Consider the following 25,802-nt stretch of genomic DNA (forward strand, 5'->3'; position numbering starts at 1 on the left):
ACAATAAAGGCTTTGAAATTTTGAAGCATGGATAACATAACGTATCATCTGGGTTCAAACGTGAATCAAGCTGTAATTTTACTGCTTATGATGATGATTGCTTATGAAGACTAAGCCTTCCTCCTTTTGTTTCATTCCTTGACTACACTAAGCCACACAATTTCACAGAAACAGTGAAAAACATGTTAATGTCTCACACACTTTGGTCTACCTTTTTCTAGAGCAAAGCCAATTTCCCCCTTCTTCCACGTGTGTCTACTCTACACTAATACACATTCCTGGAATAAGGCATCACTCACCCAGCGAAACAGCGGTGTGTTTTGCAAACGCTAACCTTTAATTTATCTGTTAAGTGGTGCAAAATTCTTTTATTTGCTTTGGCAGCAATGAGTCACCCCTTGCACACAAACTAGACTAGAGGGCCACATTTCGGCTTAGCTTCTCCTGTCGAATATGGCTAGTTTATGGCTTAATGTCAGATGAAGCCGGTAAACAGAGTCAGTCTAATAACCAGGTAAGTTAATCCTGGATTTGCGAAAACAGAGCCACTAAGATAAAATGTACCTAAGTTGATCATTTGATCAAGTTGGTCCATTCAATGGAAAAACACTAAGCCTCAAAAGAATTTGTCCATTTGCAGACCCCTGAACGTTGGTCCGTCATCCTTGGGGACAACTCACACCTTAACCCTTAACTCTTCCTTATTAGTCAAGGAGGCCTCATTAAGACGAATCACGATTCAGTACGGCTACCTTGCACAATGTGTCTCCTTGTAGTCAACCCAACCAAAATTGGCTAAATTACCCCAACCGTCTCCATTCTGCAGAAAAAACACTGAATCATCCATCCTTTTCACCATCCGGGCTGGATGAAAGTAGACTAAACATCTAAAAGTAAGCCAAGCTAAAATCTAGCTGATAACTTTTGCGGCTCAGTTTTGCGGCTCCAGGTCGGCGGACTCATAAGAAAACGTGCGAACCCCAAATCCCTCGTCGGAAATGCGCAAAGTCCGGGGTCTCACCCCACCGTGTTTCTTTTTTGCAGCGTTTCCACCGAACTAATTGTCTTCCGCTACGGTTGCGCCCGAGGCGTCTTTGGCTGTGAAGCCTTGCAACGTTCAGGAAACATGTTTTCACGTGCAAAATCTCCTCTCTTTTTGGGGGGGCTATTTTCATTCAATGACTGGCTCCGTTGGGAGGGGTCGCTTTGGGGAAAGGAGCGGACTGGATTGGTTGGGGGGGGGAGACGACGACACCTCCTGGTCCTCCTCTCGACACACACACACCCTCAGAGCCAAGACACGCGTCAACCTTGCTCGGAGAGCCTTCTGGGCGACGTAGTTTCCTCTCCCCTCTCCTCTGCAAGGGCGGCCCCGGGGAACTACAAGCCCCATCAGGCAGCGCGTCTCGGCTGGTGCAATTCCCCCACGGCCAGCTGTTGGGGAGGGCAGGCAGCCTGGGCGGTTCAGCGTCCAGCAGGCTTGGGGCGGAGGCGTGGAGGGTGGGTGGGCAATGGGCTTTCCCCGAGCCGGCTTTCGCCGCTGAATCGTTTCCAAAGGCAGCCAGGGCGGTCTCTTATTGGAGAGCTCCGTGGGGCGCAACTCCGGCCAGCACCGCCTCCCCTTTTCTTTCTTTTTGCATGCGGAGGAGCCGGGGCTGCAAGAGGCATAGGAGACTTTCGGGCGTACTTGCCTCCTGCTTACAAGCGGAGATCTTCCCTGCTTCTCTCGGGACGCTGGTGCGGGTGAGATGTGGGGCGGAGAGCGCCTTTGCAGCGCTGGGGTGTGTGTCGGGGGGCGCTTCTCCTCCCCCCCATCCCCGGTTTAATCTTCTCCGTTAAAGGGGAAGCTTTGTAGCTCAGGGTTGACATAACAGTAGCCCTTAGACCTATACACCGCTTCACAGTGCTTTGCAGCCCTCTCTAAGCGGTTTACAGAGTCAGCCTCTTGCCCCCAACAACCCGGGTCCTCCTTTTACCCACCTTGGAAGGATGGAAGGAAGGCTGAGTCAACCAACCTCGAGGCTTGAACCCTTCTGGCCTTCAGCAGGAACGAGGGATCCTTGCTGCTTTCTGAGCTGGCCTTGATTTCCTGCAGACGTTTCAAGACCCAACTAGGTAACAGCGTCAGGGCTGCATCGTAACCTTCTCCTCTTTTCTTTTTTCTTTTTGTCTCCTCTTTAAGGCACCATGCATCGCTTGTCGGGGCTGAGCAGGGAAGCCGCTGTCGCCGCCGCCGCCGCCGCTCCCCCTCGCCTCCCGGACCGCCGACCCGAGGCCGTCCGCTTCCTCGCCTGGCTAGCCACCGGCAAAGAGCGCCGCCGACGGCCCTTCAATGCCCCGCGCACCAACGCCCAGCCGGTTCGCCTGGCTGGTTGGAGCAGCGCCGCCGCCGAAGCCCCCGCGCTGCAGCTGAAGGAGAAGGCCCCTCGCGAGAAGATCCTCACGTTGGAATCCATGAACCCGCAGGTCAAGGCGGTGGAGTACGCGGTGCGGGGGCCCATCGTCCTGAAAGCGGGCGAGATCGAGAAGGAGCTGCTGAAGGTAGCTGGCTGGCTGGGGAATCTATCATTGGGATGGGCTCTAATTTGGAGGTTGAGGGTTCCGGACAACGTTGCCATGGGGGGGGGGAGGGGTGTTGGTGGTCGTTTGCACATCTCGGTAACCCGGGTTTATTTATTTATTTATATTTATTTATGTATTTCGACAAGCATGAATTAAATAACAGATGTAAGTATAGGCATGATTATGAATACATGAAATGAATACGAATACAAGGGAAAATTAGGACACGAAAGGCGAGTCGCTCCACCGCGCCTTGCAAACTGCTGTACCGAGCGTGCCTAGGCTTTTAGGGCATTTTATACTTGGGAACGGCCTTTCCCCGGAACCTGGCGCCTTCCGTAGGCTTCGAATCCCGTACTGCCCATATGGGCGTTACCCGCGGGACCCCGACTTGGAGCCCCTTTCCAGATGTGCATCGCGTGGGGAAGAGCCCGAGTGTCGTCCTGGCCGCCGCCCCCTGAGCCACTCCTCCGCCGCTGCGGCTCTTGATTGGGGCAGGCGAAACTAGCTGGCCGGCCGGCCGAAGAGGCAGGGCAGCAGCATGCGGCGAAGGAGGGAGAGAAGCCGGGGACGCCCCTGGCCTCAGTTCCTTGGCGAGAGTCGCTGGACAGGCTCTTGGAGGCAGGTCGCTTTAGGCGAGTCTCTCCCAATCCTGCCCTCCTCTCTCCTGGGGACTGAGTCCACCTCTTCATCCCAAAAGTCCTTTAAAAAATACCCAAGATGATTAAAGGCCTGGAGACTAAAACATATGAAGAAGGGTTGCAGGAAATGGGTATGGCTAGTTTACTCTAGAGAAAAGAAGGACTAGGGGGGACATGATACCAGTGTCCGATATTTGAGGGGCTGCCCCGAAGAAGAGGGGGTCAATTTATTCTCCAAAGCAATGGGTGGAAACTAACCAAGGAGAGAAGAAATCTGGAATTAAGGAGAAACTTCCTAACAGTGAGGACAATTCACCAGTGGAACAGCTTGTCCCCCAGAAGTTGTAGGTGCTTCATTCCTGGAGGTTTAAGAGACTGAACAGCCATTTGTCTGAAATGGTATTTCAGGGGTCTCCTGCTTGAGCAGGGAGTTGGACTTAACTGTCTTGCTTAGCAATGGACATTTTGAGCTCAATTGTGGTCGTACATTGAGAACTACCTGTAGCTGTTTTCCCTTGTGTCTGTCCTTGCTGTCTTGTTTGGTCAAATACGCTTGGGGTTCTTCATTAATTTTCAGGCCTTTATTGAAAGGGAGATAGTTACCCAGGAATCTCTGTTTTGCTATTCCAAATGTTGGCTGTTCTTTGAATTGGAACTTGAGGATAGAATAGAAAAGAATAAATAGGGATGAGTAAATGGAAATTCAAAAATAGATGATCCAGCCTTGTAATAGAGTGATTTTTTCCCCAGTTTTCTTGCCCTGTGATGTTTTTGCTAGGCAATTACGCAGGATTTGTTCTTTGAGCAGAAACAGCCGGGGAAAAGCAAACAGCCACCTCCCATCTTCTGGGTCAGATACTTGCATAAGAATGCAATTGCATATTCCATAGATATTTACTTTTCTTCTGATGCAATCTCAGGTTTCCTCCACCTTATGTAACAACAGATAACTAGCCTATACTTCACATCTTGTTTCAGTAAAAAGTTAAGCCTTCTAGGGGAGGGTGGACACTTTCCCCCCACTTGTGGCTTTTGCCCTTAAGTGTATTTTGCTTGATTCTGTTAATGGTGGTTGTTAGTTGCAAAGTTGTGTCAGATCCATCATGACCCCATGGACAATGTTCCTCCAGGCCTTCCTGTCCTCTACCATCCTCTGGAGTCCATTCAAGCTCACACCAACTGCTTTGGTGACTCCATCCATCCACATCATTCTCTGTCGTCCCCTTCTTCTTTTGCCCTCCATCTTTCCCAGCATGAGGCTCTTCTCCAGTGAGTCCTTCTTCCTTCTCATTAGGTGGCCAAAGGATTTGAATTTCCTTTTCAGGATCTGTCCTTCTAAAGAGCAGTCAGGGTTGATCTCCTCTAGGACTGACCGTTGGATTGCCTTGCAGTCCAAGGGACTCGCAGGAGTCTTCTCCAGCACCAGAGGTGAAAGGCCTTCATTCTTTGGTGCTTAGCCTCTGTTAATGGAGGTGGTTTTTTAAAAAATGGGTTTTTTAAAGAAATAATTAATCTGGATGCATCGCTTTCTCTAAACTGGTTGTAACCTTTAAAATCAGATAAGTTATGATTCACCGAGAACCTTGGAACGCGTCTGTAACTTTTTAAACCGTTAACAGGACTCTATTTATAATCTTTATCTTGAAGATGGCCCAGATGGTTTTGTGCCCTGCAGATAATATTGAAAGTCAGTTTTGTTAATAAGGCAGTTGCAATCTACATACCTGCAGGGCAGCGAGTGGAAAAAGTAGTAAACCAGCATTAGTGTCCCCAGGGAATTTGTTCCTGTATAAGTGCCTCCATCGTGGTACACCAGGGTTTGCATTAACCTCCAGCTGGCTAGATTCACAGAACGTACGTCAAAACCCTTGATGGAAACTAATCAAGGAGAGAAGCAACCTGGAATTAAGGAGAAAGATTTTTTTAACAGTGAGGACAATTAACCAGTGAAACAGCTTGCCTTCAGAAGTTGTGGGTGCTCCATCACGGGGGGGGATTTTAAGAGGCTGGACATCCATTTGTCTGAAATGGTATGTGGTTCCCTGCTTGAGCAGGGGGCTGGACTAGAAGACCTCAAAGGCTCCTTCTGATTGATTGAAAACCAAGGGAGTCATGTAATAGGATAATATTTGTGAACGCAGCCAGTCACAGCTCGTCCCTGGCTTATGACCATTTGTTTTAACAGCCATTCAAAGTTACAAAGGCACTGAAAAAAGTCGCCTGGGATCGTGTCATCAGAATTTAGGAACCTGGCGGCAACCAGCTTGTATTTATAACAGAGATCGTGTTACGTGATCACTGTTTGCAACCTCACAAGCAAAGTCAGCCGGGGGAAGCTGGAATTCATTTAACAACAAACGTGTGATTCACTTCACGCCTCCAGCCTGACTCACTCAGCTGGACCACTTAGCAACAGAAGCAGTTGTCATAAGTTGAGGACTAGAGCAGGAATTTGCAACCTTCCCAGGTGGGCTTCTGACAATAGGGGAAGATGGATTTCTTTAACAGCCATGTGATTCTCTTAATGACCATGGCGGCACAGTGGTTAGAATGCAGTATTCGAATCTCACCAGCTCAAGGTTGACTCAGCCTTCCATCCTTCCGAGGTGGGTAAAATGAGGACCCAGATTGTTGGGGGCAAGAGGCTGGCTCTGTAAATCGCTTAGAGTGGGCTATAAAGCACTGTGAAGCGGTATATGTCTAAGGGCTGTTGCTAGCTATCATCTATTATCTATCACTCTATCTCTATCTTCTATCTACAATATCTATTACTCTGTATCTGTTTATCTGTCTATATTCTATCTATCTATCCATCCATCTATCTCTGGTGCAGTGGTTAGAATGCAGTATGGCAGGCTGACTCTGCCCACTGCCAGCAGTTCAATCCTGACCAGCTCAAGGTTGACTCAGCTTTCCATCTTTCCAAGGTCAGTCAAATGAGGATCCAGATTGTTGGGGGGCAAGAGGCTGACTCTGTAAACTGCTTAGAGAGGTGCTGTCAAGCACTGTATATACGTCAAAGGGCTATTGCTATGGCAAAAAAATTGTCATAAAATCAGGCATCATGACATACTGAATGACTGCATCACTCAGCAACAGAGGGTCCAGCCCCAGTTGAGGTTGTAAGTTGAAGACAACCTGTAAATGCATCAGGAAGTTAGTTCAGTCCATTAGTTCAATCATTTCATGTGCTTGCCACTCTGCTGTTACCTGCCCCCCACCCACCCCCAAATACTCACTGAGTTAGTGATTGCTCCACTCTCCCTGTTAGTTAACAGGACTCTTGACCCCTTCACCTTGACTCATGGGCTTGCTATGTTTGAAGGACTTGTGCATACAGATAAAGGGAGTGTTCAAGCATGTGAATTCCCATCTGTTCGGTTCTAAGACTCTTGATGATTGGCCCATCACTGTTTGAGAGAGAGTTGACTTTAATGCTCTGGAGTTTACTTAGGGCTTCGGTCTTGTGATGCTGTCTTGATATTTATGCGTCAGGAAGAATTAACTTGGCTGAGCATTTTGTTCTCAACTGGATCCCCTAATCCAGCAATCTTAATATTGATCAGCAATCATTCTAGAACTGTTCCCTAGGCAGTCTTTCAGTGCATGGATTATGTCTGAAAGGCAGTCCGTTGGTACTTATTAACCATAGGCATCCAAAAGGATCTTGGCTTTAATTGTTCGTTGGATTTGTGCATCATGCTAAGCTAACATGCCATGCTTGGACTTCAGGTGCTGCAGGAACCCAACCGTTATGGTTTGCAAACCATCTTGCAAGGGATTAGGGGGTCATTAAATGATGATGATGATGATGAGTCCTAGCATGATTGACTTTTCAAGTGAGTCAGCTCTTATGACATGATGACACTTTGCATAATCCTTTTAAAAAATGTTTTTATTTTTATTCTCTTATATATAGTTACAAGTATACATTCACATAGTTATTATTCTTATATAGCTTTATCACTTTTACATATCTGTTTTTTTCCATATAAAAGGTTAAAATATACATTCTAGCTTGCTTTGCTTACCATCCCATACACCTATTTTGTATTATCACCACCCAATTTTTTCTTTTCTTGTTCATCCTGCCTCCCTTCTCTCCTTCCTTCCTTCTCTCCTTCCCCTTTCCTTCTTCACTTGCCTCTCCCCTACTCCTCTCTTTCTCTTCCCCCTCCTACCCTCTTTCTATCCCTTTCTCTCCTGTCCTCTCCCTTCCTTCTCTCCCCTTTCCTCTCTTCTCCTCTCGTCCTCTCTTCCTTTCCTTTTCTGTTGTTGTGGTTATCTCTTTTCAACTCTCATCTGGTGTATTTTCGGGATGGTATTCCCACACACCCTATCATAATTTTATGCTTATCCTTTCCTATTCCTTTTTCTTCACTATCATGTCCTAACTATTTTTTTCCTCTATATCTCATTCTTGAACATATACTTATATATTGATACTTTCTTTTCTATTTTCCCCCTCTTCCCCCCCCCCACTTTTCCATTTAATAGTGTCTCGTCTGGGTTCTATATCTCTCTCTTGCTTTCTTTTCTCGGTTTCTTTCTCTAAATCAATCATAAAATCTTCCCCGTGCCTTGAAGTACATGGATTCCTCTTTATCCTTTATTCTCAAAGTTAACCTTTGCATAATCCTGATCTACTGTATAAACTGCTGTTGCAGACAGTAGTTAAAGCATGTCACGGCTTAGGAGGTTCTATGAAGCCAACCAATATTTTGCAATTTTAAGTAAAATGCTAAACATGCTCTGTACAAAATCTACCTATTTTTTTTTCCTGCCGAGTTGGACAGCATAGGCATTGAATCAATACATTCATTTTTAAACTGTAGCTTTTTAGCTGGCGCTTAAGTGGAAATACTGGAATGAAAAAGCAAAATAATAATAATAATTGTGGTTTAGGCTTTCGCTGCTGGAGATGGGAAGATGTTCCAACTGCTGACTTTCCACTTTTTTCACCCAGGAACCCCACAAGGAGAAAAATTGGCAACCTACTGCACAGAGTTTGTTGTTCTTTGCAAAAAAAAAAGAGAGAAACTTATAAATGAAATTAGCTCTCCAAATTCTGCTGAACTTGACATTCTCTCTTTTTGTTTTGGATGGCCTTTGGATTCTCTCTGCCTTCTGTTCTTACGGTGATGGGGAAGAAGACAAGTTGCATTCTTTGCTAGAATTTGCTTCGATTTCGAGATGGGGGTGGGTAGCACAGGTCTTTAGGATCTTCAGCCTTGCATCCGTGGCAGCCCTTGCCTTAAACTGTAACTATGCAACCTTGAGTGTTTTCCTTTGGAGCAGAAAAAACATTCTCCTGATTCCAGCCTTTGTACTTCTTAATGGGAGACCAAAAAACAGCTCCGCTTTTTGGATCATGAATAGCTTTGAACAACCTGATAGAATACTGTAAAAACATCTCCCGCTCTCTTTTAGTTATTGTTGTTTTGCAAAATGTTCCTGTTTTTATTTTATTATTTTATATTTTAAAAAAGTACTAACATCAAAGGAATGCTTGATTGCAGATGATTGCTGTCAGCCAAGGTGTTCTTTTATTTGATTTTGGTGGGTGAGATTTTGTGCAGTAGGGTGAGCTCATTGTACGCCTACCTTGGTGTGTATTTTGTATCGTGTAAAGGCAGAAACAAGCAGGGTACAATGGGATGTTAGAACAAAAACATGAGATTTATTCTTGAAAGTGTTTTGCTTTATTTCTTTTATCTATCTGTCTTCTCTCTTTTATTTTTATCAGTATAAAAAAGGCTGTAGGTATGTTCCAGCATAACTCTGGAACGCCTCGAGCAATTTCAACCAAACTTGTGACTTACCCTCTGAAAACAAATACTGCGGTAGTGGTGGGAAGACACCCCTGGTGTGTGTATCTGTTTGTGTGTATTCCAGCATAACTCTGGAATGCCTGGCCTGTTAAGGAGAGCGGCAATTGTTAGTGATGTTATGGGAGGGAGAAGGGAGAGCCTGGCCAGAACCATAGACAGGGCAAGAAAGAGGAGCGCATGGGAGGGGGAAAGGAGAGAGCAGGGATGATGGGCATGGGAGTAGGGGGAAGAAAGACCCCTCTCAATGGCTCCCTGTCAGACAAACGCTTCGATGTCTATAAATACCCGGGCAGCACTGGGTTTTGAGCTAGTAAATTTAAAAAATGCATGCCCTTCCATGTTCCATCTCCCAGATTAAATGCCTATTTTGATTGGCCCCAATTATGTCTACAATATATATTTGTATTTGTTGAAGAAAGATGCATTTTCAGGTTCGGCCAGGAAAGGAAAAAAATGAAGTCTTTTGATATCAAAGTTAAGACTTCCTCGGGATTCAGAAAAATCAAGGATGATTGAGAATGAATTAATAGAGTTTAAATTAGCATCCTAGTGTCTCTTACTTGTTGGGTTCTGTAGGGTAGCTTCATGTTTGTCTAAACCCATCAGGGAAAACCTCTGTGATTTTTTTACTCAATGCTACATCCAGACCAGAGTTCTTTATTTACCCTGTGAACTAGAATTAGAGCGGAGGTTTTGGTTCCCAATTCTGACTTGTTAGAGAACAAACAATAGCATCGAAGAAGTTAAAAATAAAGTTTTGGAGATTGAAAATGAGATCTTTTCCTGATTGCTTGTGATAGTATCAGTTACGTTATTCAGGTTATGCTTACACCATCTGGTATTTAGGCATGTTCAGTCTTCCCTCCAGTTTCTAAGATTGCCACCCCCATGGGTTGCTTGAAGTATCACGTTGTGTTTAAACAGGTTTGTTCGGTTTGTTTGAGTAAGCCTCCAAATTCAGGAATGTGGGTTAGAATTTGCATCGCCTTGTTTTGGAAAGGTTCCCCTCAAACAATCATTTGCTGTATGTGGTGAAACTACAGCTTGCTGCAAATAAAGAGTTAAGTGGGCCTGTATTATAAGAAGGAGAAGGTAGGAAGCTAAACCTTAGAAGAGAGAGGAACAAGAAAAGGCAGTTGACGGGGGAAGAGGAAATGGTATATAAATAGGCAATAAATGAATGTGTGGTCCTTGTAAAGGAGCTCGTCCTCCTTCGGCAAATAAATTTTGTTTTATGGATGTAAACAGAAACGATTTACATCCTGCAATAACCATTCAGATTTGAAGTTACTGCCGTGAAGTTGTTCTCAATGTAAAAGAGAGATAAAGTGGTACCTTATATATTTTTAATAAGATACTACACCAGCAGCAGAAGAACCAATAAGCAAGATAGTCAACTCTAGCTTTATAATTTTGGGGTGGCATCGGTGAGATTTTAAAGCATATTAATGCTCCAAATAAACCTAGACGTTACGCCATTTCTTATCACGGAAATCTGGCTCCTCCATGTTGTATAACAACAACAAACCACCAATTGTATGCACTGTCTTGATTTTAGCACCCTTCTAATTTAGAATATTATTCTCCTGCAGTAGTAGGTTAAAAAAAAACAACCCCAGCACAATCATATCCTGTTCTAGTCTTCTGAATCTCAGCCGATTGACTGCTGTCAGAAGCTGGGGTAAATGGATTTCTGGACTTAAGGCCAACAAGACGTCTGGTTGATCAAACCAGGATGATATTAAACCAAGCATGGAAGGGGAAAAGGATGTGCAAGGTTCATAAACCTGATGTCCAAATGTACCTAGGACTTGCCTATGGCCTCTTATGTTATCAGTGGTCCATTTCAATGCATTTACTAAGATGACAATAAAGTAGAATAAAATATGGATTAAAATATAAGAATGGCATAAAAGGGACAGTTAGAAGCTTGCTTAAAGGGACAGGGAAATGTCACCAGCCTTCAACCACAACATGTTCCAGCAAATGTCCCTATGTCAAAAGTCCAAAACCACAAGGTTCAATTAAAGTTCGTTAATGGCACGTAGTCCATACCTGTAACAAAAGGAGAAGTAAGACCCCCATCTCCTTATAAGGCTTTTCCCTCAAGGTAAGAAATGAGTTAAGTGTTTCCGTGTTACGCTTCCTTTGAGAATGTATAAGAATGTGTGCTTCGATAATGAAGGTCGTTCAGAAATTCGCGACGTTAGCCATGGGCTAACTTTTCTGAACCTGGCTGCCAAATAAACTCCTCCTGTATCCTGAGAAGTCTAATGCCTGTCATTTTCTGCAGCAACAAAACACGAACAAAGAACTTTATATGTCCTACATTGACCGATTCTGTAAACCACTTAGAGAGGGCTGTAAAGCACTATGAAGCGGTATATAATTCTAAGGGCTATTAAGGAAAAATAACAAAATGTTTATTTTAAAAAGCTGCTTGATATTATTTGCTTTGAAGGCTACGGGTATTGATTCAAGTCAGAATAGAGCTGGAAGGGACCTTGGAGGAAGGGGGAAAATGCTCTGAAATTTGCCCTAGTAGGAGGCTTTGTGTCCTGGTTGCGTTGAGTTCTACAAAGCTTGGATTTGCTGGGTAACAGCTTTGTTCTTTTCTCACTTCAGGGTATCAAAAAGCCTTTCACAGAGGTCATCAAGGCCAACATTGGTGATGCTCACGCCATGGGACAGCAGCCCATCACCTTCCTTCGACAGGTAGGAGGACTCTGCGGGAGGAAGTCTAGACTTGAAGAAAGGCAACTGAAGTCATAAGGTTATCCCAAAGTGGACAGCCAAGTCCGGTTTCTCCAAAGTGGAAACTAGAGCGAGGAATGGGAAAAAATATTCAAGCTGCTCACCTGGATTTTTTTTTAAAGATACCAGGAAGGATACCATCCAGACAGCAAACACGTGGGATGTTTGTGGGTGTGGGTGTCAGAAATGCATTGGGGAGTGTCACAGAGCTGAGCAAAATTGGAGCAAAAGTATATTCGCCAGGTAGCTAAGAAACAAGCACCACGCCATGCTACCTTTGAAATAATAACATTATAGACAATAACAGTACAGGTTAGTTCTTGACGTACGACCACAATACGGCCTAAAATATCCCTTGGCGATATAAAGTGAATTTTGCCCCATTGTACAACCTTTTTGCCACAGTTCTTAAGTGAATCACTGCAGTTATTAACTGAAACATGCGGTCATTAAATGAATCCAGCTCCCCGCCCCAATTGACTTTGCTTGTCTGAAACTGGCTGGGTAGGTTATACGTGGTGATCACCTGACCCCTGGAACAGTGCAACTGTCATAAATACCTGCCAGTTGCCAAGCCTCTGAATTTTGATCATGTGACCGGTGTGTGTGTGTGTGCGTGCGCGCGCGTGCTGCAGCAGTCCTAAGTGTGAAAAACGTTTTCCGAAGTCCGTTTTTTTTCAGGGCCGCTGTAGCTTCAAACGGTCACTCAACGAAGATGTTAGGTCGAGGGCTTCCTGTAAGAGCGAGATTGGGATCATTTGATAAGATTGCTGTAATAGGAGGGTGTAAGTTGGTATACTGTGGAATTCATCTCTTTCCGTGTTTTTTTGGGGACGATGTAGGTGGTGGCACTTTGCACTTACTCCAACCTGCTGGACAGCCCCAGTTTCCCAGAAGACTCCAAGAAGAGGGCAAGACGGATCTTGCAAGGCTGCGGAGGCAACAGCTTAGGTACTTCTATCACTTTTTCACATTAGATCCTGGCCGCCTTTGTTGTCGGTCATTCTGGACTCTGAAATTGGAGGAATAGAAGACCTGACTTCTGCTGGATAGAAACCTTTCCCCCACCCCCCACATTTATTTTCACGTTGCAGTTGTTTCATTTCTTATTGCTTGCGACACGACGAACCAATTTGGATACGAACCCTTAGCTAAATAATTTGCATGCCGGCTGGGGAATTCTGGGAGTGGAAGTCCTCACATCTTAACTTGGCCAAGCTAAGGGATCGTATCTGAATTGGTTTATCGTGTCGCAAGGTTGCCAACAAAAGTGAGTCTACTCAAGGCTGTGGTTTTCCCAGTTGCGATGGATGGCTGCGAAAGTTGGGCCGTAAGAAAGGCTGAGCGCCAAAGAATGGAGGCCTTTGAACTCTGGTGCTGGAGAAGACTCCTGCGAGTCCCTTGGACTGCAAGGCCATCCAAGCGGTCAGTCCTAGAGGAGATCAACCCTGACTGCTCTTTAGAAGGCCAGATCCTGAAGAGGAAACTCCAATATTTTGGCCACCTAATGAGAAGGAAGGACTCACTGGAGAGGAGCCTCATGCTGGGAATGATGGAGGACAAAAGAAGAAGGGGACGACAGAGAATGAGGTGGCTGGATGGAGTCACTGAAGCAGTCGGTGTGAGCTTAAATGGGCTCTGGGGGATGTTAGAGGACAGGAAGGCCTGGAGGAACATTGTCCATGGGGTCGTGATGGGTTGGACACGACTTCGCAACTAACAACAAGGTTGAGAAACATTGCGAGAGAGTGATGTGTTATGCTCATCATTGTCAGCATCAAGAAGTTCCCAGGCCATTGGGTCTAGAAAAGAGTTAAGCTGGAATAATTTACTGTCAGAAATATTTAGAAATTTTCCAGTGGAAGTGTCTCACAGTTTAACATTCAACACAAATGAAACACACCATTCCCATCTCAAACTGGAAAACCAACTGTTTACTGAGATGAATGAGAGTAGCAAGAAGGTCAGTCTGTCTGAGTCTCTTTTTCCTTCTAGTCGTTCATCCAGTTCCTTAGGTCCCCACATATTTTTCGAAGTTTCCTTAATAACATTTAAAACTCTAAAACTAGTTCAACTTGATATATAAGGAAGTATAATTGGGCAACAGTGGCACAATATGTATATGCTGAGGTACGTGGCATCTTCATGTCTGAGAAATAAGTCATTTTTTAAAAAAATTCTTTGCATGCAAGGTTGAGCTTCCTGGGATTATTGGAGACGCTTTGATCAATGTGTCTTGGCACATCAACAAAAAAAAATACCTTAACTATTTTGATATGAGAAACAGATGTCATTGCTCCTTGAGTCCTTACACCAGGGCCATCTTTGGTGAATCTCTCTACAGTCTCGAGTATTAAAAAAAAATCATTCCAAATATATTCCAAAATTCCGAGATCCAGACAGCATCAGCAGAGTGCACAGAAAAGTTGAAACACCCACAAAAGGAATATCTCCGTGGCTCTGGTTAAAAAAAAAATCTTACAAGATACAGTTGAACCATAAATCGGGACATCACCTTTCTTCAAAGTGTTACTCAAAGATCTCCTGCTCCCCGTGTGTCCTGGGTATATTTTTATTCTGTTCGTTGTAAAGGACCCAACGTTTTGTGCTCTCACCAAGAGGAGTGTGGGAGAACTCTGACTATGAGGGTTCTTAGTGCTCTCGGGATTTGATGTTTTTCTTGCAGACGTTTCATTACCAAACTAGGTAACATCATCAGTGCTCACGATGAATAATGTTTGTCCATTGTGCCTCAACTTGAAGTGATAAATGTATTGCTTGATCTGTTTTGGTTTCAAGGCGGAGGCAGAAGGGGAAGGGGGAAAATCTCCCCCAGATTTAATCTTTATGTTCTCTGAATATGTCAATTGATCAAATTGATGGGCAGAAGTTACAGATAGAGGGTTAGGAAACTTCTTAGAAGAATCTCAACACATCTTTCGTGGGTTTCGGAGGCTGATATTTTCCTTCTTTTCACAGGCTCGTACAGTGCCAGCCAAGGAATCAATTGCATCCGTGAAGATGTAGCGGCATACATTGAGCGGCGAGATGGGGGTGTCCCTGCCGATCCAGAGAACATTTACTTGACCACGGGAGCAAGCGACGGCATTGCTGTAGGTGGCATTGGGGGCATCTTCTGATGTGAGGTTCCTCATGTTTGGGACCAAGAATCCAGGTTTATTCAGACTGCATGAAAGAACAAGAAAAGAAATGCTTAACCTAGTTTGCTAAGGGTAGAAATCTCTTTCTCGTCTGGTCTCAACGTTTCCTCCTCTCCTTTGTTTTGGCTGTAAAATTCTGGCTGTAAAGATCATCCAGACCACTAGGTGTCTCCAACCTTGGTAACATTAAGACTTGTGGACTTCAACTCCCAGAATTCCTCAGCCAGCGAATTCTGGGACTTGTAGTCCACAAGTCTTTTTTTTTTTGAATAGTTTTTTATTGTTTTTGTCTTTTTATCACATATTACACTCTTTATATCAACAGTTTGTACAATGTTACATCGTCGTATCTATGTTACATCGTCGTATCTATGTCCACAAGTCTTAAAGTTGCCAAGGTTGGAGTTCTGGATGACCGTCAGGAAAAAATCCAATTTTTTCCTCCCGCAGTTGGGTTAGAGGTAATTTTCAACTTACAACTGGTCACTTAACAACTTGAAGTTATGTTAACGTACAGGTAGTTATCTTTGTGCACGTGACTGTTTTTGCTACCTGAAATAAAACAAATGGCATGATTAAAATGCCATCACCTGGCCAGGTTTGCTATAGCAAGTAGTCCTCGACTTACAAGAGTTCATTTAATGACCGTTCAAAGTTAACAATGGCACTGAAAAAAGTGACTTCTGACCATTTTTCACACTTACAACCATTGCATCATCCCCGGGGTCATATGATCAAAATTCTGACGCTTGGTAATTGACTCCTATTTATGACGGTTGCAGTATGCCTGGGTCATGTGATTCCATTTTGCGACCTTCTGACAAAGCAAGATCAATGGGGAATTCAGATTCACTTAACAACCGTGTTACTACCACGTTTCCCTGAAAATAAGACAGGGTCTTATTTTCTTTTGGCCTCCGAAATAAGCACTTGGCCTTATTTTCGGGGAGGTCTTATTATTTTTGAGGTGTAGGAGGCGGCAGGTATGGTCACCTCATGGCTGCTGTGTGTTGCGATATTTTTGGGGAGGGCTTATTTTCAGGGGAGGGTTTATTTTAGCACACACACTTAAAATCCCAATTGGGCTTATTATCCAGCGAGGTCTTATTTTCGGGAAAAACAGGGTAACTTAATGACTCGCATGCAATGACTCGCTTAATAACTCTGGCAAGAAAAGTCATGAAATGGGGCCAACTCGCTTAACAAATGTTTTGCTTAGCAATATAAATTTTGGGCTCAATTGTGGTTGTAACCCAAGGACTACCTGTCCAGTATTTCTGGATCAGCCGTTCTACTGATTCAGCCTTCTCAAAATCTTCTTAAATGTTCTTTTCTGGTGGATTCTTTTTTCCTAACTAATCTAAATCGCGTGGGACAGCAATTCTCCCCATCGCTGTTCTACTTACCTTTGCCGGTATGCTCAGTAGCAGTCTCCGCCCACCTGCCCAGACGTCAACACATGGCCCCTGTGCTCACATTTGCAAATAGGTAGCGAAAATAACTAGATTTCACCCCTTATTCTAATCGAAGTTATCTTTCCTCAATCTTCCAGACCATTCTCAAGATCCTCGTCTCCGGGGGAGGGAGATCCCGGACCGGAGTGATGATCCCGATTCCTCAGTATCCTTTATATTCCGCTGCCATTTCCGAATTGGATGCCATCCAGGTGAACTATTACCTAGACGAAGAGAACTGCTGGGCCCTAGATGTGAATGAATTACACCGCTCCTTATATGAAGCCAAAGCGTATTGTAATCCCAAGGTTCTTTGCATCATCAATCCTGGAAACCCCACAGGTGTGCAAAATTTGTACAGGTCTGCTCTTTACACTTCTCTGTCGCACTTCTCTCTCAAATCGCGATGTCTGTGTACAGGCAGTTCTCGAGTTACGACCGTTGTTCAGCCAACATTCAACAATGCTGGAAAATGTTGGTTATGACCAGTCTTTAGAGTTTGGTCATCCTAGCATCTCTGCAGTCATGTGATTGTGTGCAACTGGCTCACACTTACAAGTGATTGCGTGTTTGCTATTTGCAACCTTTCCTGCTGGCTTCCCCAGAAAGTCATTGGGGAAGCTGACAGGAAAAATCACAAGTCAGCAGGGTTGGTGTCCCCCACCTATGCAACTTTTTCCAACCATTCTGTGCTTGTGCTGGCCACTTGCACACACCCCTCCAACCCTCTCTGAACTGTGCCACACCTCCTGCGCATCTCTCCCAACCTGCGCCGTGCATCCCTTGTGCATTCCCTAACGCCATCCCCATGCCCCTCTTGTTGTGCATCCCTCACAGCTTTGGGCACCTTTGTACACCCTCCCTGACCCTCACACCTAAAGCGATGTTCTGGAATGAAGAAATGATTGGCGTAACATCTGTTTCATTGGAAAGGAGGAGTGCTTTGAATCTTTTTGTTTCCTATTTCTTCATGAATTTTAGGTCAAGTTCAAAATAGAAAATGTATTGAAGAGGTGATACACTTTGCCTGGGAAGAGAAGCTGTTTCTTCTGGCTGACGAGGTAATGAAAATATTCAGCCTCGGAGACAGCAGTTGTTCTGACCGAGGCTTCCCAAGAGCAGGAAGCAAACTCCTTGTCCCGACACAAACCCCTTTTATTAAAAGGGAGGGTGAAAACGGCCTCCCCTGACTCCGGAGGCACTCAGAAGACCTGTTCCCGACTTTCCAGTAGGCTCATTTTTCACCCTCCCTGAGCCTCCATGCTCGCCCTGCACTTCCCTGCATCCAAAATGAGCCGCATGGGGAGTCCTGGGAGGGGAGGGGAGGGGTGGGGTGGGCGGGGCCAGCCAGGAGTGGGATTTGGGGGTTCTCCAAACTGCACAGACTCTTAGTAGAGGTTCTCGCGAGCCCCTGCGAACCTCCAGCAGCCCAGCCCTGGGTTCAGGTAATAGCCATGTTGATTCGCTTACCATCTGCTGCAAAGCAAGTTGCATGGGTCCTGTGTTGACCCAGCTTTGTATAGGCTCCCTTATGGTCACAAGTCGAGGACGCCCTGAAATTGTGTCTTTCCTGGGATGCAGGTGTATCAAGACAACGTCTACTCGGAGAATTGCCAGTTCCACTCCTTCAAAAAAATCCTTTACGAGATGGGACCCAATTACTGGAACAATGTCGAACTCGCTTCTTTTCATTCCACTTCCAAGGGCTACATGGGCGAGTAAGTTTTCAATGGCCGAGGGCGGAATTGTTGCTGTGCAACATCCCATTTACTTAAGTGTGTTTTCTATCGGGGCAACCTGGTGTAGACCCAACTGGGGGACGGAGCATGCTGCTCCCTCTTCCGCTTTTCAGCCCCAGTCCAGGGGCCTTCGCGGGCAGTCACTTTCCCCACAAACTATTTTTGTGTTGAATTTATATTTGTTTCTTTGTCGGTAAATATACATTTAATCCCTTTACTTGAAATCACTTGCTGTGGTTTCTCTGGGATGGTCAGAAAAAGCTAAACCCTCACTTTTTTTTGTATAAAAGGGGTGAGGCTTGTATTGCACAGGTGTGGCATGTTGGTTTTTTAAAAAAATAGTTACTATTGCCGAAACAAGTGGTATCTTATATTATTTGGACACAGTAGTAGGCTTCCCAAGAGCATGAAACAAACTCCTGGTTCCGACAAAAATCCCTTTTATTAATTTGCTGTGAATTCTGCTCATTCACATCCAGCAAAGTTTTTCAAGGGAGGATTTACAGTCACAGACCTTATCTGGCTTGGAGAGCTGCCAGGCTGATATCATCTCAGAGAGTCACGAACCAATTAATTGAACTAATTGTCTCCTGCAAACTCCACTCCCCTTTTGCTCCTCTTTTATTTCCTATGGGAGGGGCCATTCATCGTCCACCTCTGGCCTTACTCCCAAGTTGAGCCCCGTTCTTTAGCTGTTCCCTTTGTTTGGCAACTCTGTGCATTCGCACACTGGGAACAGGCTCCAGCTGTTCCTCTGCCTCACTGATGTCTGATTCTGAAGGCAGCTGATAACTGGCATACGGCTCTGGCCCCTTCTCTGCCTCCGACACAGAGCCTTCCCCAGACTCCAGGCTGGACATGTTTCTCCTCAACCTCCTCACTGTGTGAATCTGCTGCCAGCTCCACTGGCAGGCCACAACAAATAGTACTTATATGCAGTGGTGGGATTCAAATAATTTAACAACCGGTTCTCTGCCCTAAAGATTTCTTCCCGCAACCAGTTCACCAAACTGCTCAGAAAGTTAACAACCAGTTCTCCCGAAGTGGTGGGAACTGGCTGAATCCCACCACTGCTTATATGGTGTTGATTGGAGATTATTAATACTCTGATGATTTAAATAACTTAAACCTTAATGATAAAGGGAGAAAAAAGAAAATGTATGTCCGTATTCACTCTGGTTTTTTATTTTAAAAAAAAACACCTCTCTGCCGCAATGCATAACCCTGCCTTATATGCCAGCCTAATCCATCAAGCAGCTGCCATTCCTTTCTCTGAAGATTAAAATAGGATCCTGCATTAGTTGTAGACTTTATAGATTGCCTTCCTGCTACTGCGAGAATTTCATGCTAGTTTTTCTAATCATCGTGTTTCCCCCTCTCCTTTTCTTCTCTTTTCTGTTCCTGCGGCTTCTTCCTGGTTTTCAGGTGTGGCTACCGAGGAGGCTACATGGAGGTGTTAAACCTGCACCCAGAAATTAAAGGGCAGCTAGTTAAGCTCCTCTCTGTCCGTCTGTGCCCTCCAGTCTCGGGTCAAGCCGCTATGGATATCGTGGTGAACCCCCCCGTGCCTGGAGAAGAATCCTATGCCCAGTTCATTAAGGTTTGTTCATGTATTTGAGGTGTTTTCGTTTTCCTCCCCTTCTTAAAACCACCAGAAGCTCTTGAAACTTCTGCCAGACAGAAGAGATGAGAATAAAAATAGGCGTTCAAAAGAAACACCCAAGACAAAAATCACCTTTTTTTGATTTATCCAATTGAAGGATTCGTCTGGGATCCATTTTCCAAAACAGAATTTCCTTTCCTCTTTCAAACATCTCTTTGAAAAGAAAGTAGCTAATCTTCCGTTCACCCAAACTTCCTCCATCGGGTGTCTTTTCAAATTTGACTTTGAACTTAACTTTCCAACCAGCATGTGAGAATGCCAGAGCGAGAATGTTGTCTCAAGTGCTCGGTAGTGTTTAAATACACTGATAAAAAATGTTTTCAGTGATAGTTTCTGGATTCACACTTGAATCGTACATGATTAGATTGGACTGTAAATAATTTACACCCCTGGCTGGCTTCACGCAGGAACCCAGATAATATTTGACAGAAACAGTGCCTAACAAAACTTAAGAACTGAAGGTAACCGAAGAATCAAGTCAAGTGTATACTGTGTAATATTAAGTTACAAAGAACTATCACAGTTGGCTGGGTCTTCCTTGCAGGAATAATTTTTTGTTTATTCACTCATTTATCCTGTCCATGGTTTCTTTAGTTAGTGAGATACAAAATACTGAATCTAAGAAGCTTCTTCTGTCCTCCAGCCAAGAAAATGCAGATGATGGGATGATGGAAGTTTAGATGGAGGCTGTTTGGTACTCTCTGAGCCTGGTGGTTTTCTTGCAGACGTTTCATTGCCCACCTAGGTAACATCATCAGTGCTAGTAGAGAGTGGGGGTCTGCTCTCATTTTATATACTAAAAATTAGATGGAGGAAAGTTTAGATGGTGACTGGATGGTGCTGAAAACTTGAAGAACTGATACTCTAAGAAATAAAGTAAGAGCTGTGGGAAGGTAACAGCGTTCTGTGCGCCTTCAGCGTTTAGTCATGCCGGTCACATGACCACGGAGACATCTTTGGGCAGCGTTGGCTCTTCGGCTTTGAAACGGAGATGAGCACCACCCCCTAGAGTCAGGAACAACTAGTACGTATGTACGAGGGGAATTTTTACCTTAAGAACTGCAAAATAGTCCCAGCTGGTTTGAACTGCCCAGTTGCGGTGTCCCCTGTGTGACATTCTTTCACTTTTCTTTACAACACAGGAAAAGGAGTCCATCTTGAACAACCTTGCAATGAAAGCCAAACTAACTGAAGACTTGTTCACTCAAGTGCCGGGTCTCCACTGCAACCCACTTCAAGGGGCCATGTACGCGTTCCCACGAATTTTTATCCCTGCCAAGGCCATTGAAATAGCAAAGGTGAGACTGCCTCGATCCTCTATGAGAAATGTTGCTGCAGCTGAACTGGAGCAGTTCTCTTGCCGTAGGTAGAAAATTTGTGCATCACGCTAAGCCACAATGAAAACAAAACGGGTTGAGTTTGTGCATACACTTGATATGTTGTATTGTCTATATGCACCAATTAAACTGCATTTAATAAGGGATGTGGTGGCTCAGTGGCTAAGACGCTGAGCTTGTTGATCAGAAAGGTTGGCAGTTCGAATCTCTAGCGCCGCGTAATGGAGTGAGCTCCCATTACTTATCCCAGCTTCTGCCAACCTAGCAATTCTGTTCTGTTCCGTTCCATTCATTTTACATTCTATTCTATTCCATTCATTTTACATTCTGTTCTGTTCTATTCCATTGCATTCCATTCTTTTTACATTCTTTTTACATTCTATTCCATTCCATTCCATTCCATTACACTCCACTCTACCCTACCCTAACCTACTCTACCATATTATTCAGGTAATCTCGAAGCAATTTGAAATGACTGTGTGATTAGTAATTAACTTCCTTTCACTTCAAATTACTCCAGGCCCATCAAATGGCTCCCGACATGTTCTACTGTATGAAACTTTTAGAAGAAACAGGAATCTGTGTTGTTCCTGGAAGCGGGTTCGGCCAAAGAGAAGGAACTTACCACTTTAGGTAGGTCTGTCCTTACAGATGGTCTTGCCCAGGTTATGCTGAAATTCTTCCCTTGTAATTTCCACACAATATTTATTCAAGTACCTCTTCCTTTCCTTCTAGGATGACGATTCTCCCACAAGCAGAGAAACTAAAGATCTTGTTGAAGAAAGTGAAAGATTTCCATATAAAATTTCTGGAGGAATACTCTTAAAATAAAGACTCTTTTTTTTAGACTGTTATCTTTGAAACTATATTGAAGCTGTGATAGAAAAATATGCTTTGGGGGGCTGTCTTTTTTTAAAATCAGATTCATGGTAGAATTACAATTACTAGAGTTTCAGTTTGATAGAAAAGACTAGTAAAATACTAGAACAAACCTAACTAAAATAAGATACAGGAAATGCGTTAAAAGATTTATTAATGCAGTCATTGGTTGCAAAATGGGATGTTGCAAAATTTGCCTTTGTTCCACAGTAAAAAAGCAAAACTTGATAAGATTGGACGTTCAGGTATGGATAAATATTCTTCTATTCTTTTCTTTAAAAAAAGAAGGTACCAGAGTACCACAAACCAATTCAGAAAACAACAGTTGTATAGGTAAACTAAAGGCACAGATGAGTTATTCTGAACTCTTCTGGTCAGCCTGTCTATGAGAGTTAGACAGAAATCTTTTGCAAATAGTATTAAATTCTCCTGTTTCGGGATCAAATAAGAGGCCCAAGATTTTGTTCAGACAATCAGTTGTTCTGAACTGAGTGCCTTTTGAATTCCTGGCGAGGTTACCTCAACTTGCAAAATAACAACATTTGTCTTCTTTGAGAAGAAAAAAAGGTCACTTCATCTATTTACAAGCATGGCTGAAAAATAAGTCACAGGAGGGGAGCTAGGAAGAGACTTAGGGGACTATAACAATACTTAAATTCCTACTTAATTTTGGCCAGCTGTTTCCAAGATAGAAATAGTGGGTTAAAGCTTCCTTTGGCCATGATGAGTGTGAAGTCCTAACAAATTGTGGGGCAGGGAACAACTTGGTTGCAGACATCTAAGTAGGAACATTTTGGAAAATAAATGCCTGGTTACTTTGGATAAAGTTTCAGGAGGAGGAGGAGAAGCAGAAGAAGAAGCAGGAGAAAAAGGAGAAGAAGAAAAGAAGAAGAAGAAGAAGAAGGAGAAGACGATGACTTGTTGGGGATATTGGATTACATCTTTGCATGGTAAACGCAAGTTGATGATAACCAAGGAACATCTGCTCATAAAAACTTCTGGTTTTCTTGTTCAATGTTCTTTATAAAAAGGTTTCTGATTGCTCTTGAATCATTGTAAAGGGGCCAACGGAGACAAGATTTGAGCAATAAGAAAAGGTCCAATTTGATATTGCCTCTCTGAATATTCAGATGCCTTCAGAACTGTCACTTGAATTTAAATAGATATTAGACTGGGACTTGGCTTGGAAAATTGGTCTGCTTCAAACGGTGTTCCTGCTTGTCGAATTTCAAATGTTCAGAGGCCATTCACTCAAAATCTCTTAAATCAGTAAATGTTGTTCAGTGTACTAGAAGGCTGATCCTTGGATAACCAGTTCTTGTACGGTAGCAGTAGAACATAGAACATAGAATAGTAGAGTTGGAAGGGACCTCGGAGGTCTTCTAGTCCAACCCCCTGCTCAAGCAGGAAACCCTATAGCAGTGGGTCTCAACCTTCCTAATGCTGCCTTTAATACAGTTCCTCATGTTGTGGTTATTTTATGTTTTCCATATTTTTTGAAAATATGTGTTTTCCGATGGTCTTAGGTGACCTGTGAAAGGGTCGTGCGACTCTCAAAAGAGTCCCGACCCACAGGTTGAGAACTACTGCCCTATAGCATTTCAATAAATGGTTGCCAGTCTCCATAAAACATAAATAATAGGACAGGATAGGAGAGAGAATGTTTGACCAAATGGGATCTTACTTGTTACTTAGATCCATGTTTCAACCTTGGTGTCAAACCTCTTAACAAGTTTCAGCCATAGAGTAGAAGGAAAATTGCACATGGAATTTCATTAATCAAGTTGAATTTCCAGAAGAAGGAAAGATGGAATGTCCTCATCTTAGTGAATTCATTAAGCTGGCATCTCCAAGGATAGTTTAAGCTTCTTTTTCCCAGATTGCTTCACCGAAGGGCCAATGGCTCTTTGCCAGATAAGACTGAAATAGCCATTAGTTGTGTTTTCAAATACCTCTTCTCCATCTCCAACTTTTCTTACGCTTGGGTATCATAAAAAAAGATTTAGAACTGCTTCCCGCCTAAATCTCTTCAGATACAATGGGAGTTACAGATTTGATGCACTTGAAGGTTTCTCATATTGAAGTTTGCCACGTGAGTTGAGTTGATACAAACAATATAATAAATGTTGGTACTCAAAAGGTTTCCGTCTTCACTACCAAGATTATGTGTTATTTTGAGTAGCTGAGCCATTATCCAAAACCTTCATATTGAAACATCTTTTCCGTTGGAAATTACTAGCTACATTATTTTCTTAATGGTTACTATGCTTGGTTGGATGTAAGTTCTATTGAATTCTGAACTGACCTTCTTAGATTATACTAAAAATTACAGTTGGTTGGCTCTTAAATCATATTTGGTATTTCATTGATGACATCAGTTTGTAAGAGGGTGATAACAGTTCTCAAAGCAGGGGCAACTTCCCCCAAAATCTGTAAGTTGCCATGTACTACATGTACACTGTATGTAGTCACTCAATGTAAGAGAATGCTTCATCTTGAGCAGTTGCAATTATATATATGTATATATTACTGTCGGGGTTTGTAAGTAAACAAACATTTTTATATGGTACGGATGGGAAATGAGCATTTGTAATCTTTTGTTTTTTTATATTCTCTTGTATTAACTTTTTAATGCTAATGAAAATTATGTCAACTTTACATGTTTCTACATAATGTTTTTACAGAGATATTACTTTTCTTTGTATTTTTTAAAAATGGAAAGTAGGGTTACTTTTCATTTATTCCCAACTGTAAGACATCAACTTCTAGTTTTCCTTGTGTTGGGAACTGTATTTTACGGTGCCTTTTGATTTCTGATATTTTTGGGTTTATTACATCTCTGAACATGGTGCATAATATCATCACTGTTAGGGCTAATTTATCACATTTGTCATGACTGCAAGGAAATTAACAGGCCACTTAATTGTCCTTGGCTAGTGATGGCCATTTTCTCAGATCTGCTTCCAAGCCTCGATGGATATGATCTTCAAATGGTTTCAGAATAATTAAACTATGGGGGTTGTTTCATTTTTTTTAATGTCAAGGACAATTACCAAGGCAAGCTAACATTGTGATGTTCGATCATGGGTTTGTTTTTCCTGCCTTCTGGCATTTTTCATCCTGTTCTCGGATGACTTTTTAAAAGATCTTTACCAATAAAAGAGCTATTACGAACTGTGGAAGTCATTTAATAATTTGCATGATGTAAGATAACCTGGTTCACACATCACTAGCCAGTGTAGTACTTAAACATGGTTGGGCTCATATTGGTCCATTTTCCAAGTCACCAAGGCAAAAACAAGGGAACCTCATTGGATGTCCGAGTTCATTAAACACCCTAACATAAATGGAGTTGGCTGTTGGGACCCCCAGATTCCTGATCAAAGCCAACCTTTATCATTCAGGCGCGTTATATGAACTAAGAACTGAATTCAGGAAACCATTGTCAACTGGCTGTTTGCAACTCCAGCTTAGATGCAAAAGCTATACGAATCTCTACATAGGTTAACCTTGGTTACTTTTAAGCCTGGTTCTTTCCAAGTTAGATTTGGGTCATTTGCAAAGCCAGCCAGTTTATTTATTTATTTTGTCAAGCATGTATAAGATAACAGATATAAGTATAAAGATGATTATGAATACAGGAAATGGATACGAATACAAGGGAAAATTAGGACACGACATGCGAGTTGCTCCACCACAGCTTGTATACCACTGTATTGAGCGCACCTAGGCTTTTAGGGCATTTTATACTTTGAAAGGGCTTTTCCCAAAACCTGGCACT

At 43.3% G+C, this 25,802-nt stretch overlaps 1 protein-coding gene across 2 annotated transcripts; it reads left to right on the forward strand.

The window, feature by feature from the left end:
* Nucleotides 1-1,527: 1,527 nt before the first annotated feature.
* Nucleotides 1,528-21,988, forward strand: GPT2 (glutamic--pyruvic transaminase 2). Of its 2 annotated transcripts, none has more exons than XM_081963227.1 (12): nt 1,528-1,743; nt 2,183-2,541; nt 11,660-11,749; nt 12,631-12,739; nt 14,768-14,901; nt 16,502-16,745; nt 17,385-17,464; nt 17,985-18,121; nt 19,568-19,742; nt 20,948-21,103; nt 21,663-21,775; nt 21,878-21,988. In XM_081963227.1, the coding sequence occupies exons 2-12, from the start codon at nt 2,188-2,190 to the stop codon at nt 21,966-21,968; spliced, it is 1,683 nt and encodes a 560-aa protein (XP_081819353.1). In that variant the 5' UTR covers nt 1,528-1,743; nt 2,183-2,187; the 3' UTR covers nt 21,969-21,988. The 2 variants fall into 2 exon arrangements, with proteins under 2 accessions (XP_081819353.1, XP_081819354.1); XM_081963228.1 differs by having other exon boundaries at nt 1,528-1,737.
* The last annotated feature ends 3,814 nt before the right edge of the window (nt 21,989-25,802 follow it).

Source organism: Natrix helvetica, assembly GCF_964273705.1.
Source record: "Natrix helvetica genome assembly, chromosome: 10".
In the NCBI taxonomy this organism is placed as follows: domain Eukaryota; kingdom Metazoa; phylum Chordata; class Lepidosauria; order Squamata; family Natricidae; genus Natrix; species Natrix helvetica.

Bases quoted from the DNA above. Each gene is read 5' to 3' on its own strand.
- GPT2 (XM_081963227.1), top strand. From the start codon at position 2,188: ATGCATCGCTTGTCGGGGCTGAGCAGGGAAGCCGCTGTCGCCGCCGCC. The intron at 2,542-11,659 runs GTAGCTGGCTGG...TTCTCACTTCAG, and splicing joins TCGAGAAGGAGCTGCTGAAG to GGTATCAAAAAGCCTTTCAC. The intron at 18,122-19,567 runs GTAAGTTTTCAA...CCTGGTTTTCAG, and splicing joins TCCAAGGGCTACATGGGCGA to GTGTGGCTACCGAGGAGGCT.